This window comes from Nilaparvata lugens, chromosome X, assembly GCF_014356525.2.
Source record: "Nilaparvata lugens isolate BPH chromosome X, ASM1435652v1, whole genome shotgun sequence".
Taxonomy (NCBI): domain Eukaryota; kingdom Metazoa; phylum Arthropoda; class Insecta; order Hemiptera; family Delphacidae; genus Nilaparvata; species Nilaparvata lugens.
The window spans coordinates 97078399-97099105 of NC_052518.1; the positions used below are offsets into that span (position 1 = coordinate 97078399).

The 20707-nt window shown below is 34.4% G+C and overlaps 2 protein-coding genes across 2 annotated transcripts in view; one reads left to right on the forward strand and one right to left on the reverse strand.

Annotated features, from left to right (window-relative positions):
* The window catches only part of LOC120354705 (mucin-22-like), a 94787-nt gene that overhangs the window by 3142 nt on the left and 70938 nt on the right, over positions 1 to 20707 (forward strand). The gene's annotated exons all lie outside the window — the stretch shown is intronic.
* Positions 1809 to 10745, reverse strand: LOC111050418. The gene is made up of 2 exons (XM_022336738.2): positions 10357 to 10745; positions 1809 to 1955 (listed from the first exon to the last, which is right to left on the reverse strand). The coding sequence occupies exons 1-2, from the start codon at positions 10715 to 10717 to the stop codon at positions 1906 to 1908; spliced, it is 411 nt and encodes a 136-aa protein (XP_022192430.2). The 5' UTR covers positions 10718 to 10745; the 3' UTR covers positions 1809 to 1905.

Genomic DNA, 20707 nt, shown 5'->3' on the forward strand with positions numbered 1-20707 from the left:
TTCCAATATATTTATCATTAAAAATTCGACCAAGTCAACTTGAAAATGTGACCGGTGTGGTCACGAAACCATGGTCGTGTACCGAATAGAACTGTGTAGAATTTGACAACATATGTGTGTTTTTATTCAATTACAGTTATCATTGCTGGAACTGAATCGAATTTCAAATAAATTATTACTATCGTATTTCATAAAACTTTAAAGTGAAAAAATACTCACATTCTTTGATGTGGCGACGTCCGTTTCGTGCTGGTATCGCACACATTTTCGAAACGGACGTCGCCACATCAGAGAATGTGAGTATTTTTTCACTTTAAAGTTTTTTGAAATACGATAGTAATAATAATTTTCCGGTTAAAGAGATGTCACTTCCGTGGAGTGTAGTCCGGTTAAACCGATGTCCGGTTAAAAGGTGTCCGGTTAAGAGAGAGGCTACTGTAGTGAAAACAAGATGGATAACCAACAACGGATAAATTATCATTCGAATATAATATTCAATCAATAAAATATGTACCTATGTCTGATATTGGAATCTAGAAATTTTCGCAATTCTTATTATAAAAACTATTATTCTTGTCGGAAATAGCTAGTACTCTTTTTGAAACTTTTTAATACAAACACAACTGATTTCAGCACTCATGCCATTTTCAATTGACAACAATAAAAATCTGGTGTGGTACACTCACACAACTTTACTTGCTCATTGATCGATTTATAAGCCTCATTAACGAGGATAATTTAGGGGAATAACATTATGCCGATTGGCGGCTAAATAATTAAAACTACGATTATACTATTGTTATTGTGTTCTGAGTACTTTTTCCTTTGTTTGAATTATGAAATTTGAAGATTTTTTAAAAGTTATCAAAACAGCTGTTCTACAAATAAAATATCGACATGTGTTCTTTTGAATAAACTGCTCTACCTACCTACCTACCTCACGCACGAGAAGGAGGTTACAAAGTAAATTTCTCAGGGATGGGGTGGACCCCCTGTTAGTTTCCCAGGGAGGAGACTCATGCCAGTTAATAGAGCTGATAAATAACTATACAGGGTATGAATTTGAAAAAAATCGATCGAGTCATTTTTGAGAAAATCGTGATAGAAATTTAACAAAATTCATTCTTCTCAGGAATATTATGGAGCTCCTGCAATTTTCCCAGAAATGAGACTCATGTCAGTTGATAGGGCTTATAAATAGCTATCTAGGGTTTAAATTTGAAGAAAATCGTTAGAGCCGTTTTCGAGAAAACCGTGAAAAACATGGTTTTTTAGCCATTATCCGCCATTTTGAATTGAATTTTATTGAATTTCTTATTGTCGGATCCTCATGGTATAAGGACCTTAAGTTTAAAATTTCAAGTCGATCGGTTAATTAGGAATGGAGTTATCGTGTTCACAGACACACACACACACACACACACACACACACACACACACCCTCACACACTGACCAACACCCAAAAATCATGTTTTTGGACTCAGGTGACCTTGAAACGTATAGAAAACATGGAATTAGGGTACTTTAAATTTTTTTGGAAAGCAATACTCTCCTTACCTATGGTAATAGGGCAAGGAAAGTAAAAAAATTACATGAGTGCTGAAACTAGTTGTGTTTGTGTAGAAAAGTTTAATAAGATTGCCAGTTATTTCTATAATAATTAAACAATTCAAGTAGCCGTATATAAAAATACATTATTCTTATGCGATTTCTTATCATATCAACTCGTATAGCAGATGAGCAGCCCTTGAATTCGTAATTATTTTCTATGTTGTTCTGGTGGATATCACAATTGAATAAAAACAACTTGATATCGTCCAAACTAAATTTATTGCAATACAGAACAAGTTTCGGGTTTTGATATTAGTGATAGGTTGTTAATAATTAGTTTATTAGTTCGGCTGTTAATATAGTGAAGGATGGTCTAGCAGCATTATAATGGTCTGCTGAATTTCTGAAACATACAAAAAAAAACAACATATTATTCTCGATGTTGGCTATTCACCATGAGCTGTTGACTGCTCTCTTGCTGTCTCTCACTCAGTCTCTCTCTCTCTCTCTTTCTCTCACACACACACAAAACCTCTCTCACTCTCCTTAAGCCAGGTTTTCATTAGTAGAGTTAGATTTTCAGACCACCAGACCACCATCGGGCCAGACCACATCAAGCGTTTTTACAGGCGACAACCCAATCAGCCAATCGGAGAGCTTCATGCCCTGCCGACTTTAAGGCTGTCGGTACACTTTTTTTAATTCAATTGGATAATCTTTTTCAATATAATTGTTAAGATCATTATAAGATTGAGAAAAAGTGGCAACTGAAATTTTTAAGTGGTCTAATAAGCGAGTTATGGGTTGTAACGTGGACCTGACTATAGAAACGCAAAATCCAGCTCAGAGACGCTAAAAATTGTAGTGCCCGACCTACAAATGCAACATCGTTTAGCCCCCTTAGGATTGAGTGAAAATTTTCAAATATGGTGTACTTATACCCAATGAATCACTGATTCTAATGGTGTAACTAAAATTACAAGTTTCTAATCTATTCAGCTTTAATGAGTAAAAAAAGTTCAAAGTTTTTCGCATATTCAAAAACGTGACATGAAAAAGTTAGTATGCGAGGAAAACTTTCATCTTTAGGGCAGGCAAGTTTCATGAGCGAGAAAGTTTTAGATTAAAAAGATGAATATTATTTTTTATTTGAACCTTTTTTTCTAAGATCAGCCGTTCACCTGATACTTTCCGAAGAACAAGACAAGCGAAGCGCTCATACTGATGCCGAGATTTGTATTATGTGGTCTCTGGGCGTAACATTCGCCCCTCAGTTGGCGTTCGGTGAGCATGTTGGATCATATTAGATTAGAGTTCTTCATTTGAATAAATAAAAATATAAATCTGATTACCCTTTTCGAGTTATTTCATCACGACATGTTTCGGATACTAATGCCATTTTCAAGTGATATATATCAAAATGAAAATGAACTTTATTCTGCCTTTGAATAATACAACAGTTGAATACAATAATCGTTTCAGAATTATACTAGCAGCAATTTTTCATAGACGCTGCCAGTTTACATTCATTCTATATATAAATTCCATAATATAGAGGTAAGAGTTGCTAAATAAAATAAATAACAATTATTATCTGCGGCCATTGCGGTACAATGATAAGAATTTTATAAGAAAAATACTGTTTACAGAGAACGAAACTTGGAGTCAAAATTTAGAGTTAAAAATTGAATGTCGAATAACAAAACTAAAACATTCAGAAGCATAGTTCAAACAGTTCAAAATACATTCTGACATGTTAAGATAAAACTTGAAGTAAACTGTCTAAATCATGTTGTTGAAACAACCAAGGTTTTATAATTTTCGTAAAATTTGTAAGGGAGGTTTTCCTCCTGCCATCATTAGGTATAATGTTATATAGTTTTGGACCTAGATAAACAAATGATTTCGCAAAAAAACTGAAGTTTATTCTAGGTAGTCGTGAGATGGAATCCTCTCTTCGTCTTTCAGAAAAGCAAGGTCTAAAAAACAAATCATAACCACTACGCAAAAAGAAAATTCTTAATACTTTAAAAGCAAATAAATGTCGAAGTGAGAAAATACCCAGTGATTGGAACAAATGAAACGAAGGCTCTCTTCTACTTTTGAAAAGTATTATCCTAATAAAATGCTTTTGTAATTTTTTAGTGGACTGAAATGTACTTCCGCTGCTCCACCCCAGCATATAATGCCATATTCTAATTTAGAATTTATTAGAGCAAAATATACGGTGCGGAGGATTTTTGTGTTACACAGGTCTCTTAAGTGATAAAATTTACATAGGTCTCTATTAATATTTTTCTTCAAGGTGGCTATGTGGGTGTTCCATTTAGGAGATGAATTAATAAAGATTCCAAGATATTCAATGACATCTACTTGTTCTATTGGTGGACATTGGCATGGAAAATCTACAACTATTTAAATGAAAAATTATGGGTTGAGGTAGAATTTTAGGTGTACGTAGAGAGAAATTGATGAATTTAGTTTTTTCAACATTTATTTCCAATCTATTTCTGAGATACCAGTTCTGGAGGAGCTTACAATCCTCATTTATTTTGCTGAACGAATCCTCTCATGAATTGCCCGACCTAACTAGTACTGTATCATCTGCATAGCAAAAAATTTTCCCATTCAATTTAGCATCACACAGATCATTCACAAAGATAATAAATAGTAAGGCACTGAGCACTGAGCCCTGTGGTAATCCTGTGATAACTGTTAGAAAAGGGCTATGTGTATTATTTACTTTCGTACATTGGGTTCTATCCTTTAAAAACGAACTAAACCACAGCAACGCTACAACGTTATAGAGAGAGAGAGTGAGTCAGCAGTGGCAAAGTTTGATTGAATATGTGTGGATTTTTTTGTGGACCAAAATGAAATGAACATGGAGAGTAGGCCTAATTGGGTAATGTTTGATGCGGTGGTGAGAGCTCTTGTGAGTTATGTATGGTGGGCATATGTGTGGATATAATCAATTTGAAGAAGTACAACGGTTACAGAGCCTTTACCCTTAGTTAGTCTACTATCGTGGTTAAAACTTACACTAACACTGACGTTTATCAGACGCCTTTTTTCTGGCTTTGATTTTGACCTTTATATATTGTTTTACAATATTGGGTCGCACATAGCACCTTTTTTGACCTTTAACTTTACCTGTAAAAATACTTTAGACCATGAAAAACACCTCTTTGTTTCTCATTTTTGATTTTACAAAATATCATTACACTTTTTTGACAAGTATTTTTTGTTCGACTACTAAGCATAGTAGTTCAAATAAAAAAGGTCAATATACATCAATTTATGAATATTCATATTTCTGGAATCCCTGCCACTGCGGCCTTCAATAAAATATTGTTTTTTCTTCTTTATTTATTCTATTAATCAATCAATGCATTAAGTATACTTATTCCTACATACTATCATTCTTGAATATACATCAGCACAATGTATTATCTATTTTATAATCAGAATATGAATAATACATCTACAATATAAGTGTATTATCTATTATTTACTTCTATGAGCAGATTAAGCTAATTATGTATCAAGTGGAACTCCCTACACACAGATGGATAGTCTAGTAGGGGGATTCCAAAATATGTTGTATATCGTATTTCTTATTCGTATATTATATTTTTTTGGAAATAAACTGAATTGAATTGCATTGAATTCATGAGTTCAATTTTATGACTTCAAGGGGTTTTCATAGTAACTACATAATTTTACTATTCTTTTTTTCATTTCAAAACAACCAAAAAAACTGAATTTACATGGGCTATAAAAACTAATGTAAATACTATCGTGACGTCTCTCAGATATAATTTCTCTTTCAAGATTCTATACAACTTCAGGAGTTACTGTTACATGCTATTTCCACTTCCAAAGCCTGAAAGTTCTTCATCTCCTCCAATGATCTCACTCAGCATAATTATGCTCTACTGACTCTTCATATCGTTTGTCGACAATAGACACTCGTTGTCTCTGCCGTGAATGAGGATTAGTCCCAGAAGCTGAAGGATTCTCAATAAAAGATGAATTCGGTTGGTGATCCATTGTGCAAAACACTGTTGTAATATAATGTAACGTCAACACTATCGCACGTCTGATAGGCACACCATTCTAAATAAAAACTCACGCAAACACTATCGTGGCGTCTAATAGACGTATAGACGTATTTCTGGTCAACTGCCAGCTACTGGGCCAGACCGGTGATGGGAAGGTGGAGGAAACAATGGACACTTTTCCTGTGGCGTCTCATAGACGCTGGATAGTAGTTAGGGGTTTATCAAGAAATTATTTTCTACACCCAGTTATATTATGTACGTGGAAATCGTTAAGTATAATTTACACCATCATCTATTCGAGCTGCATTACAGTTATATTATTAAAAGCCTCTCCTTGAAACCAAACAGGCCACGAAAACTTGCGCAAAAAATGTTTGAACAGAAAGTAGGATGATAGAAGATGTGGGAAGAGCAGGCAGAAAAATATAACATTGAATTGCTAATATACACAAAAGCCCATATGTCTGGTGAATGAGAAACCAGTACTATAAATGACACCCAAATTCCTAAAACACTCCACCTCTTCTAAAATTTTATTTAATAAACTGGCAGTTGCCAAAGCTATAGTGAGGTCCACGTTATAATGGTAATTTATTTAGGAAAATTGAATAGAAACTAGAAGCTAGTGGCTGACAACTGGTCATTAGTTCTAACTATTACTAAACTTCAGTTGTATAATCAAGTGCTAGCTCTAGATATATACAAGTATGGGGTAGTTGGATGTTTCTGAAAAATCCTTGAGCAAATGATAGGTCTTGCAGTTGTTAATACTTGTTCTGCTACAGTGAGATCCACGTTATAATGACAGTGTTTGATTAGCAATGCTATTGCTATCCTTGTCTATCATTCAACAAAGCTATCTCTTTCTCGCTTTGCTCTGTTGCCAGATCGGCTTTTAGCAATGTAGAATAAATAATTAATTGACAAAATATTACATCTTTATTATGAAAATTAATTAAGAAATTATTGAAAATTATAATTTCTTGCTTAATAAAATATAATTGATTATTTTTATAATTATTAATTATTATTATATAATATAATAATTATAATTATAGTTAATAATAATATTGATTATTATCACATCAATAAACCTGTATCAGGAGGCATTGACAAGACAGAGGATCGGCAACGTTGTTCTCCTATCTTTCTCCACTGTTATTATACCGTGGACCTCACTATAGGATCTTGCATTGAATCAGATATTATTAAATATTATTCAATACTGATTTAGTTAATTTTGTCAATCTAATCATCTAAAGCCTGAATTCAAAAGCCGTAAATTGAAGTAGAATAATATCTCAATACAAAATCAAGAATAAACACTCATTAGCTTCCCAATATGGAATTATGTTTGGGAAAAGCAAACAATGATTAGCTGCGGAGATGAATAAAAACTAATCTCGATCAAAATATGCTCGCTACAATCACTGTAGAACAGTCCACAATGCACACCCGGAATTTTTTGCGATAAGAATATTCACATCCTGTCTCGTCTGACTTTATTATCTTGGAACAAGTAATGAGTTTGCACTTTGCCAATAAATTTGCACTGTTGATAGTCGAAGTTATTTTAGATTAATTTGGAAAACGTTGGTGACATACAACATAGTTATGAGTCTATTGAACTCGTGAAAATTGTTCACAAATTCTATTTTCAATTGCGATATTTACATTATGTTCAAAAAACTATCTTTACATCCATTGAAGCAAACTACACTGAACAAATATTTCTGTGGGTTGAATCTAAAAAAATCCCAGGTCGGTTGCCCTATTTTCAATATGATTGTACTGTACTCCAAAAAATCCAAGGTTAATGATTGTAGTTTGTCATGCAATCAAAATATATTTGAAGGATTGTTTATTCTAGTGTATAGTTTATCAAAGCTTGGTGATTGTTTATTACAGCTATAGTTGGGTGCTTTGCGATAGTAAGGTAGTACTTATGTAGAATATTTGTTAACATGAGACCTGAACATTTCTGATCTAAATGTTGAGCATGCAGCTCTGGATCAAATCTGAAGAGTACGGTATGTGAATGTAGAATATGTTCATGTTGTATGTGATATTTCGGTGTACATAACATGTAATGTTAGTGTGTAATACAATTCGTGAATAAGATCGTTCCAAACACTCAAAAATCCCTCATTAGAATTCTAAATCACCCTCTTACAACTTTTTTTTCTAATTCATTAATTCTATTTGAAAAAAAATCGTGATAGGAATAACTTTTGAGAGAAGGGTGAACACTGACTCAGGAAACATATTGAAAGGCGCTAGTAGTTCTTTTGTATTAATAAGTCTGTAGATGAAAATTAATGAGAGATTGCATTTATTAAAATGCTAATTACGATCCGACAATTAGTTTGTGTAAGGGTGAGCATACCTGACTAGCAATTATGAGGTACCAGGTTCGATTACGGGGCTGGAAAAAATTTTTTAATATAACCTCCCATCGAATTTCCATCTAGCTGTTAATCCAGTTCTCAATATTTGCAGTAGCAGAAGTCTTTGGGGTGATTTACAACATTTAATTTGGATTTTCGTTTAATAATAATTGATAATTATTAAGGTTTGAAGCAGTTTTGGGTAAATGCCTGTTGTTTTTACCTGAATTGTATTTGCATATGAATAAATGAATAATTTATTCTGTATTGAATCACAACACATAATGTAATATAATAATCAAACGGAAAATAATTCTGATGAAAAATAATTCCGTTCCGAAAGCTCTGCTAACTTCTGAAGTAAATAACATGTAATAAAATGTTATGCTACTACTAGATAGATGGTTTTTGGTGATCGAGGTCTGAACGTTCTGATGATTCATGTGAAAGAATAGGCTATTGTCACCAATAATTATTAAAAATTTAGTTTAAAACAAAACTGGAGAGTAACACGTTTTTGTAATACAATATTCAATCTCGTATCTCACCTGCAATGGTAGGATCACCTTATTTCAATATTATGATCCATTCATTGTTTATGTTTTATTCTTTCATGTACAAAAAGTATATTATGAGTTGGAAAATAAGTACAGTAATTTCATTACGAAAATTCTGTCAACTTTTGATGTGAATAACATAATATCCAAGTCTCTATAACTATAATCATTTCCATCACCATGAGACTAATATTGAAAACCTTTGTTCAATGAAAAATAAAAAGAAACGCCAAATTTTGAATTACTTGCATGTTAGTTATCATCGAATTGCAATGTTTAGTTGGAAATGTGAGGCATTGGGCAGTATCCTAGTTGAAACATAATTGGATCAGTTAATGGTTTAAATAGTGAATATAACACATTATAATAAATGCAATCAAAGCTTGATTCAATCCTGGATTAAGTTAAACGTCATCCAAACTGCTATTGATCATACGGGATCATTTAATAGGGGCATTATTCCACAAGTGGTACGGAATTCACCTGAAACTGTCGATCCAATAAGCTCTCATAATTTGCATGCATCACAGTAACACTATCAAGTTTAAGTTTATATGAAAAGTAATATTATAAATTGGTGTTAATTAATGAAAATTATTTCTCGTTGTGGATGAAGAGATGATGTGGTATATTATAATGATTCCCAGCACCCATGGACGATTATCAGACTAATATTAGAAACCTGATGCACACATAAGGCCTAATAAGAAGAATAAGACATTGAAGTTGTCAATACCACTATATTCTCACGTACCGGTAAAACGGGGTGACTTTGATCCAATTTTGGGGAGTTGAGATTTTAAACTGCTTGCAATCAATACTTAAGTTGAAACACATTTTTTGCAATATTTTTTATTGTATTCTGCAATGTTTGAAGATGATTTTCCATTATAAAAAGTTTGAATTTTTCTCAACTTAAACAAATATATATATATATTTCTTTGAAAATAAGAGACAATGTCAACCAGGGGTTGGGGTGACTTTGTCTCACTTTGAAAAATATATGGAAAAAAAGTTAATTTTCAAGAGTTATGCAAAGTAAAACCAACTGTTAACCTTTAAAATAAATAATTACATTAAAAATAAATGAAATCCACTTAAAAAAATCACAAATTATTTATTGAAAAATATTTTATTTTCTGCTGCCTAAAAATCTTTTGTAGCGTCGAGGCATGTTGGCTCCAGCTACAGAATCAGCAAAAAATGAATATTGAGAACGTATTAATTTTAAGAAAGGTGAATAGTTATTATGTTTTATTAGGTAGAATACATGATATTCATCATATTTCGAATTGTTTTTGCATCATATCCTGCATAATAACACAATTTTTATACTGGGACAAAGTCACCCCAAGTTTAACCTAAAATGACCTTGTTATGTATTTAACTAGTAACAGAACCCTATCCAATTCACATAAATAATTTTATGGATATACCAATTGAAATAAAAAGACAAAAATATATATCATGTCTTTTAGAAGTATTCAAACAACAAAATCACAAGATGAAGCAAGCAGTTAGGTTTTATGTCGATAATTTAATATATCGAGATTCGACAAGATATCGATTGTAGAGCCTAGATAATGATCAGGGTATCAATGTTAAACATCGATTTCGTATAACAGAGATCGGAGATAAACTGATTTGAATCTTTTTCCGCGAGGTGGGACCAAGTCACCCCGCTCGACGGTATATGATTGAATCAATTAATTAGTTTTAACTAAATTAATGCTTCTGTATTGACAACATCAATGTCTTAATTTTAAATAATTATAATCAACAATAAATTGACATACCATAAGTCGATACCAGGACGACGATGATGCAGATCAGGTAGATTATCAAGATGACGATCATAAGCCAGAAAGCAAAGTCTAGATGGCGCATCCAGATAGGGCTATCCTGCATTGAGTGTCCTGCGGCGTAGTTCAATGGACGAACAATTGCTGCTCCCGGAGCATTTTCTTGATCAGCTTCTCGTTGTTGGTTTTCGATCGGGATCACCATGGCTCGATCTCCTTGGCGGACCTCTTCCAGAGTGATGTCCTCTCCCTGGTTTGATTTCGTGGCAGCCGGACGCATATTGTATCGCGCAAAACTACACGGAGTTGAGGGACGTGTGTTGACTGGTTGCCGGTTAAAGGCGTAATGAGCCATAAAAACTGAGGAGCGCTAGTGCGCTGCCAACTAGATTCATATGGCGCTGCCAACCTCCTCACAACATTTATAGGGGGCCGAAGAGGGGCTTAGCCCCCAAAAATGTTGATCGACTCTTTCTTTTCATATAATTTTAAGAGAATGAGTGAATTTTTAAAACTTGGACTATCTATAGTGCTTACAGTTCTAGTGAAGCTATTCATTTTACTAGAATAAGTAAATTTTTTTAAACTTGGATTTATATTAATTATTCATAGTGCTTACAGTTCTATTGTTAAAATATTGAATTTTTCATTATTCCAAAACTAGAACTAATAGAGAGTTAATATTTCAACTCTATTTCAGGTCCATATTGTATTGTATTAGGACACCAGCGGGTCGCATGGTATCACTTCATTACAATGGGGAATAGAGACAAACTTTTGGTGTTTGGCTGGTGTCTCGATCATGCCACCAGCCCGTGCACCATTAGGACACCATTGGTGCCTCAAGCTAGTGACAACTGTGACCCCTGGTGCCTCACTGTCCCTGCCAACCTATTCCTTCTTCCGGATATTCAGTTCTTTTTTATTTTTCTCTAATTTCGCCTGCCTTAGCTCTGACACTTGCTGTCCTGTAATACAGAAGAGAACATTAGCTGTCAACATTTAATTGCAAGTTTTGATTCTTCCTCCTCTTTATCTATCCCAATGTGGCGTTTTGACAGCGTTGGGTGGTCGCCTCGGATCCATCTTCTCCACTGCTCTCTGTCCGCAGCCAGCAGCCGGTCGTCTGCCTAGTGCCCTGGCCTCCATGTATTGGCGAGGCTTTCTGTTTTCATCCATTCTCAGGAGATGCCCATACCATCAGAGTATCAGTTCATCGATTGCTGTTTCAACCGCTTTAATGTGCAATTCTTCCCTTATGCGGAGATATTCTCTTAATGAATTCTCCAATTCATTTCTTATCTGTCTCGTCTTGTTTTCCCAACTATTCTTCGGAAAGTTTTGATTCAAAACATATAAAATTGAATTTGATCGAAGATTTAATCATTTTTTCTTATTGATAGCGTTTACAGATATTCCAAAAAATTCTATTAGAGAATTATTGACTATTAGACTATTAGAGAATTATTGAAAGTAACGACCCAAATACTAACAACGATTTAACACACATCTACCCCCGCGAGACACAACATTAGCCCCCCCCTCCCCCCCCAGAAATAATTGTCTGGAAACAGTCAATTTTGCTATGGACTAGCAAGTCCATTTGAAATTGTGACGTAGCCACAGACGTGACATGTGAGTCACTGACATCGATATGGCTAGTTTATGTACATGCTAGTTTATGTTTATGTATGGTTTTTTATTAGACCCCTGCGGATTACGGGTTACCTGATAGTTTAATTATCCTATACTATTAAATGAGCAATTAATGTTTAGATGTTTTTATGTTTATATATAAGATCTGTATGTGACCGGAACTCGAAAACGGCTCTAACGATTCTTACGAAATTTGAAACAAAGTAGGTTTATTATACGAAAATTCGATAGCACTAGGTCTTAACCCTGAGATAACTCGCTGAAGGACATTAAAGGAATAAATACGTCCTTGGGAAAACAGCTGGAAATTTTCTTATTTGTCAATACCGTAATGGAAGTGAGTGAGCGAGTGCATGTGTGGGATATTCCTCAGCTGATCTTACGAGAAGGATAATTCAGCAAGTAAAACTTATTTTCGTTTAGTTCTCTTTTTTTTAGAAAACGTGTTTACTTCAGAAAGTCCAAAATAGTAACTAGATGCTATTAGTGTAGAATAGTACATAGTATATTAAAAAATATCGTAGCAAACATAGTATATCATTCTAAATCGAATTCATAGTATATCTATTTGTAATTGATGATGTATTTGTTTTTTGAAGTGTGAATAAATTGCTATTTTGATGAGTGATAGTAGCTTAACCTAGATTTTGATTTGGACTGTAGTATAAATTTTTAAAGGGACAGTTTTGGGCATAAGCCTGCTGTGCCTCCTGATATAACTGTAAAAATAATTGTACGACTGAGAAAATGAATAAATAAATATAAACTATAAATTCAATCTTTCGTTACATTACAAATTCTCTATGCTTTTATACACTCCAGAGCTCGGTTCCTCGATATTAAGTTGAGTTAATTTCTAACACAATACATTAACTTAATCCTACAGAAGCCAAAGCTGAAGAACCATCAGATAGGTGTACACTTTGGGGAGAGTAGGGTGAGTAGAGGGAGAGACAGTCTCACATGACCTAATAAATTGATCGGCGCTTGGGCGTGGCTTAGGAATTGTGACCTCATAGGTCAGCACTATACCCTTCATTCTACAACCCTAGAGTTTAAAGTATGCTTCACCCTCCTAAATCATAATTTAGAGAAGGGAAAATTGAAGTCTTTAGCCATTTTTCGAAACACGATGACATCCTGTTTTATGAATTTGGAGCTCCACGAATAATGAATAAATTGTTTATGTTTTAAGAGTTTTGCCTGTAATAATAATAAAAAATCCTCTAGTAAGGGCTCGGGCACTGATATGGCAATTTGTGATCTCGGTCAGAATTCATCAGGAGGATATATATATATATATAGAAAGGTATATCATTATTGGTGAGGGCTACTCGTATTAACATAAAAATCAAAGTACTTTTTCTTCAACTTTATTTTATTCCTTACTTTCCTGAAAAGAACTTCCTTAGAAGTTAGTATAAACATTTCATTTCGTAGCGGACCTATCATCAACTGGAATGAAGGACTAAACGAATAATACTAGGAAAATGATCAAATGGAAAATTGGAATTGAAATCTCTCATACACAGTTTTGTCACACCTCACAATAAAAAACGGATCAATAAAAATCTTGTTCCATTGTAAGGAGCAAGTTACAGCACAGGCATCTGAAATTTGAGTTTTGGAGAGGTTAGACAAGACATAATGAACTCAACATTTCCTCTACATGGCACGAAATTTGAATCTAAAACAGAACTGGAAACTGTGGAAAGAACGCATAGAACAAACTGCAGAATGTGCAAATTACCAGAGTCAAAGTTCTATCATCAACCAGTTGGAAGGAGAAGTTTAGATAGATCACATAATGTATGTAGTCCAGGCAATGAATGCTCAAAAAAGGGTATAAAGGGAAATGTTGGGAAGACAATTTTTGACCCTACAGTTCTGCTTAGGGTAGTAAGGAGATAAACATATCAAAAGTCCCCACGACTACCCCCTGTGATAAGGGGATGGGGGTGGTTTAAAAGTATCATTTTTTGGTTTCACGCATTAAACTGAAAAAATATGTATCATAAGGACTTGACTGTTATATAACAAATTGAAGCTTACATAATTTCCTACAATATTCATACTACAACTTTTTTCGTATCCTCTTTAGTTTTCGAGATATCCGCTCTTGAATGTGTGACATTTTTGAAAAAATAACGTTTGCCACCAATTTCTTTCTATTTCTGCTCTTATAACTTTTTCAAAATCGACGGGAAAAATCCATGCTGATTATGAGCTTATGAAACATTGAATTCTCTTCAATTTGATGTATAATTTCACGCTTTTACGAATTTCCCTACACATTTTGCAACAGCTTTAGTGTTGAGTGTGAAATCTCCATTTTTGAAACAATAGACCAATAATTGACAAAGGAATTTGGAGGGAATGTTTTAAACAAAATTTTTGACTTTATAGGAGTTTTCTCTGGTAGCACATTGCAGGGCCCAAGAATTCAGGCCCTTCTAGCTCTCATAAGAACGTATTGGCAAGACAACGCAAGCCGGCGGCGCTAGACTGGCTGGGAGCAATGCATTGTTATATGGAGCAAGTGAGCAAGTGTTAGATTGAGCTGGCCCATTGCACGTTGATTCACACTATTCTCGCTCAAACTGATGAGCGCTAGTATAGCTTTGTTTACATGCCAGCCATTATATAAAATGTGAATTGCATACGAATTGGCAACAGGTTTTTTATTATTTTATAAAGTTTATACTTTCAACTACTTTTGTGCTAATATTTGCATAGATTAATTAGCATAGATTAATCCAACTGTAGTGCTTGCGGTTGTGAATTTAAAGGCGTGATTTTATTGTGAAGTGCTATATTAGTGTGTGGTGATCATGATTTAAACGAGGTTAGGTCTACTTTGACAAGTCTTTTGGTAGGTTGCATAGTATGTTGTTTCAATTTAGTTTAGTTTTTTAGAAGAATGGGCTGCAAGGGTGGTCTTGCTAACAATGGCATTGAGGTAACTAATTGAATTCACTCAATCGAAAAAATGAAAAACTCAAATTCTTGCCTTCAAATAGAATAATAAAGTTTAGTTTAGTTTACTTTAAACTAAAGTTTAGTTTATAGACTACCTGCGTAACATCTTGTAAAGTTGAATATTCATTTATTTATTAGGTTACCTAGCACAAACAATACAATGATCGAAAAATAAAAAAAAAACAGGCTATTGCCCAAAACTTCTTCAATTTCCTAATTTAGTTTCAAATTTATTGTCCAATATTATACATGGGCTATGTCCATTTCAATTTCATAGTATCGCCATGACATAGTATAGGTACATGTTAAGCAAGGTTGGAGTTCGTTGATTTTTAGGTGTTCATTCAGATTCTAATCTAAAGGTGCGGACACCTTTGTACACAATGATTATAACTGATATATACAGGAAGCGGACTGTCACATTCAGGCCATCCAGTCCATATTGAACATGGTGATTGGCCAGCCTTTTGTAACCAGTCCATATTCGATTGGTGATTGACCTACCTGGCTGGTTCACGTTTACCTGTGTGGACACACACATCTTATGTCATCTATTTTCTAAATTAATTAAATCTCATTTATATTCTAAACTTATTGAACCTCATGTGGATCACACTTGTTCCAAACTAGAGAGTTTATTATAATTTTAAGAAGACTATCCCAAATGGAATAAAAATAATTACAAATAAATTTAAAGTGATAGTTGGAAAATATTTCATAGATGGTGCTTGCTTAGTCACTTGCTTTGCTTATAATTATAATAATATTGATGATTGCCATAACTTAACTGTAATGTAAAGATCTTTATGCAATAAAGTATAATTCAATTTAATTCATATTAATTTATGGTGGGTTAAAGTAATGTCGTTTCTTCAGCTAGAATGGATGACGAGTCGCTCATTGTTTGCATACAACATTACCCCAATCTGTATGACCAATCACATGCCAAGTATCATGACACCAATATGAAGATGAATTCTTGGCTAGACATAGGTCTACGATTGAACCAACCGGGTACAAAATTTATATTTTCAACTAATTAGTAGAATTTCTATTGATGTTGTGGTACTCAACATGGCACTCCATTGAATGGAGGCAGTGGTGGGGTGGTGAGTCATGTCCGGAAAACGACTGCGCGGCGCGGCGCGCTCCCAGTGTGCGTTGAGCAAAAGCGGCGTGTCCAGTGTGCTCCGTGCTTCAACTGACAAGGCGGCGCGGCGAGGCGCGGCGCGGCGCGTCTCCAGTGTTCTCCTTGCTTTATACTGATTGAGGACCTAGGTACCTGATAATGTGATTTCATTATGTATCATCATCATCCCTCTCTGCACTAGCTTGCAGCTTTTATAGGTGTAATCCTCAGAAAAACCCTCAAGAACCGTTCAAGTTTTCTTGGTTTACTTGAGATTTACTGGAAATATCCTCTTATGCCTGCTATTCAGTAACTTCCACAGTTTTCAGTCAGCGATTTACCAGCTTTTTCGGTACCAGTTTAGTCCAAATGATTTGAAATTTTTATACAGGTTCCTTTGACCTAACAGGTTCACTCTCTTTCACTTCACCTACATGTTTGTTTAAATTGAAGCCGATTTCACAGTCGGCTTCACCACATTAAGCGACTAGACCTTGACAGGAGGTAGCGTGCCAGACAAAACAGTGTGCAGCCCTCACGCAGCTGGTTGTCTTCAGTGAGATTTACTTGTACTTTGAGCATTTGTGATGCTTCCCATTCAAGAAAGTGCAGACAGCTTGAATTGAATGTCGTCACAACATTGGTCTGTCTGCTGCCTCATCACAGCAGTCCCTGTCAATAGGTTTAACTCCACTTGAGTTATCCACTGGAAAAGCATTGGGCTGATGTTTTCATTGACCACTAACGCGGAAAAAGGGTTTCTTTCAACACTCGTCCCCAACCCTCCAAATAGTGTGACATTGTTACTTTCTTTCAACACTCCAAAGAGTGGAAGTGATGGAGGGGAAAGATATTCTCTGGTATTGGAGGTGTATCAAATCGATTGAAATGTGTATCGTGTAATATGTATTTGCAGGAAATGAGGTATTAAAAATATATACCAACTTATTTACTGTATTTGATACTAACAGGAAAACCCGTGCTCCGCAAGGGTCTATTTTAAAACTTGAGAAACTGTGAACTTGACACAATGAAATCTTGAAGAATTGAAAATAGGCCTATAACCATCCTCGGTTAATTGAGAATATTGCAAAATTTCAAGTTAATCAGTTGAGTAGTTCAGACGTGATAGGGATCACGTTCAAACCAGATCTTTCCTTTATATAGATGTTGATGGACGTAGTCTACTTGATGCTACTATATTATGCTACGTCATATTATACAATATGCTATTTGCATATATTGTGATTGATCACCCATTTGTGCTCTCATGAGAGAGATTTCGTCTATTTGTTTTTCGCATAGTATAGCAAATAAATATGGGGTTTCAATCTAATCCAATATTGGATTTGATATGAATATGAATATTGATATTCAATCAATGGCCGATACTGCTGACTGTGTCAGATTCTAAAGCTCAGAGTCAGAATTAAAATTATTATAAAACTTAAAAAACATTTCAGTGGAACAATAGCTAACACACAAGTTTATCTTATGCTGTAGGATAATATCCCTCTCCCACTATAATATGGCCTCACTAGCAATGCCCCATAATTTTCTTGACTGATTTAGTAAATAGGCCTATAATTGTATCCCATATAAATAGGTATCCCATTTTCACGAATGAGTTTGAAGATCTTATAAATATAAAGACTTTGAATACATAGATAAGATAAATAGAAAGATGAGATCTTATAATATTGTAATTTACACTTCAGAAATGTGTTGAAAAAAGTGTAATTCTTATTCCCAGCTGTATACAATGATTATTCTCTGGAATAATTAAAGCTACATTTAATCTTTTCCAAAATTCTTCGTTTTTTAAAGTTTCAAATTACGCCTAGTTCTATTGAAACAATACTTTTAGAATCGACAGAGTTGGAAATAAAAGAAATAAATATAAATGCAAATAGATCTTAATGCTATTGAGAAGAAGAGAAAAAATTGTTTTAGCAATACTGTTACGTTAGTACTAGAGTGGACTTCACCACGACATCAATAAAGATATATGATTACATGAAGAAGACAGAATCATCATCTAATCAATCTCCAGTAAAATGACAGTGCAGTTCTGCTTTCTGGCTACCGCTACACAATGGATAGTGTTGTGAGTTGTGATGCTACACAATCGCAAAACAATAATTTTGACCCATAAAATAAGATAGTAGTGGCTTCTTTCGACCACCTCTAAAGTGTGTGTGTTTGTGGGTGAGCCACAGACAATGATAAGGTCCTTTTTCAAAAAAAAAAAACTTTGTGGGGTGACAAAACCTTTTTTGTACTTTATGGGGTGAGCAACATACACGGTAGGGTTGACCACTAATACCTATAGTAAAGTCCACGTTATGATGACAGTGTTTCATTGGCAATGGTATTGCTATCCTTGTCTATCATTCAACAAAGCGGATAGCTCATTTCTTTCTCGCTTTGCTCTGTTGCTAGATCGTCTATTAACAATGTAGAATTAATAACAAATGAACAAAATATTTAATCTTAATTATGAAATTATTGAAAAATATAATTTCTTGCTTAATAGAATAGAATTGATTATTTTAAATGAGAATGAACAGTTGATATTACATCAACCTGTATCAGCTACCATCTATAGAAGGCAGACAAGAGTATGGGCAACGTTTTTCTCCTATCTTTCTCCACTGCCATTATAACGTGGACCTCACTATAGCGTAACGAAAATTCATTGCCTGCTAGCGACTGAGTTGAAAGATTTTCTCCTGAACAACTCTATTAAGACTAAACTCAAAAAATGTATGATGAATTCGCTAGGCTGCTAGAGCCTACTCGCTAAACGCAACAAAGTAATATGAACAACGTATAAGCACGGAATAAGCATACCAGTAGTGCATAGTAGTGCTTCTTTCCTCTGTGGTATAAGTTTAGTCTCTTTTTTCTGTGACACAACGAATGATCTAGATGGATGAGGTGAGGTGATGAAGAGATGTTGATGAGATGGAATGAAGAGTCAGGCTATTGCCCCCACAATCGATTGCGGGCCCTGCACCCAGGTTCAGAGCCGGGTGTTCCGCCAATGTCACATCATAGACTTACTGTAATTAATAATATTGATAATTAATAATTAATAATATAGGTAAGAGCAAACCTCTAGTGTGAAGTATGATTTATAAAGAGTGACCTCAATTAAAAATAAAATGATGAATTAAATGAAGAAATGAAAAGTCATAAATTCAAGATGAAATATTTTAAAAACTTCGTCGACTTTATTAGGGCAGATAGTTGAAAGAATAGATTTCAGGCTATTTTTGAATTGACCAGGAGTTGCACTTTTCTGGATCCTCTGTTGACAATTTTTATTCCCATGTAGAATAGGACTTTTCCAATAAAGTGAGTCTGTATGCTCTGCATAGGTGAGAATGTGACCTCTAAAACGTGTATTATAATAATGAATGGGTCACCTTTCCTTCCCGAAATGTTACTTATTTCTAAAAAGCTATCTATGACACATAAATAGCAGGAGCAGAAGGAAGGCTACATACTTCTCAGCTCTACAGGTCGCTCCAACCCTTGGCCTCCTCAACAAAGCCTCTCCATCTCTCCCGATCCACTGCCTGCCTTTTCCAGTTTCGAACTCCAAGCGTTCTCAAATCCTGCTCTACATCATCTGTCCATCTATTCCTTGGCTTTCATTTTCTTTCTTATCAGTGATTTCTGCCATTTTGCTGTTATGAACTGCACTAAGCAGTTACTGTATGTGAATGCATAGCAGCCTTCCATTCAAAGTGTTGCGACATGAAAAAGCTCAGAAGGCGGGGCTTGTAGAGCCTTTTATCATTTTTGACTCACATACAGTTGTTTAACTTACAAGAACGCCCAGATACAGTGGTTTTCTGACGTCTAGTTTTAAGCCATTTCTCCATCAATACATTTTTTATGTAAACTTTAGTATAGTATTATGTATAATTATAGTATAGTAATTATAGATTATAGTAAGATAATCTTACTATAGTATGGATCAATAAAAAATATGTTTTACACTGCGACCTCCAAAATATAAATATTTTTGTATCTAGATGTCGTTTATACTCAACCTACAACAATAATATTCTATTTTAACAACTATTATATATACCACGGTAATAACCGTGTTATGGTTTAACCAGAGATGAAATATAATGGTTTATTACTAGAGATCAAAGCATTTTTTCTCTGTGGTATACACCCCGTTTTTAGTCATCATCGCTCATCATCATCCCTCTCACTCATTACCCACACACAAGCCTAAGAGCTTATGTGGGCATTATTATAACCACGCTACAATGCAGGTGCTCAGAGGACTACAACATAATAGTTCATAAATTATTATTAAACGAAAATCCAAATTAAATGCTGTAAATCAATTCGAAGACTTCTATTACAGCAAAGATTGACAACAGGGTAAACAGCTAGATGGAAATTTGATGAGTGCTACTATTAAAAAATTATTTGTCAGCCCGAATTTCCATCTAGCTGTTTACCCTGTTGTCAATATTTGCAGAAGCAGAAGTCTTTTACAGCATTTAATTTGGATTTTCGTTTAATAATAATGAATTTATTTAGCATTTGAAT

Bases quoted from the DNA above. Each gene is read 5' to 3' on its own strand.
- LOC111050418 (XM_022336738.2), bottom strand. From the start codon at position 10,717: ATGGCTCATTACGCCTTTAACCGGCAACCAGTCAACACACGTCCCTCA. The intron at 1,956-10,356 runs GTATGTCAATTT...TGTATGTTTCAG, and splicing joins CGTCCTGGTATCGACTTATG to AAATTCAGCAGACCATTATA.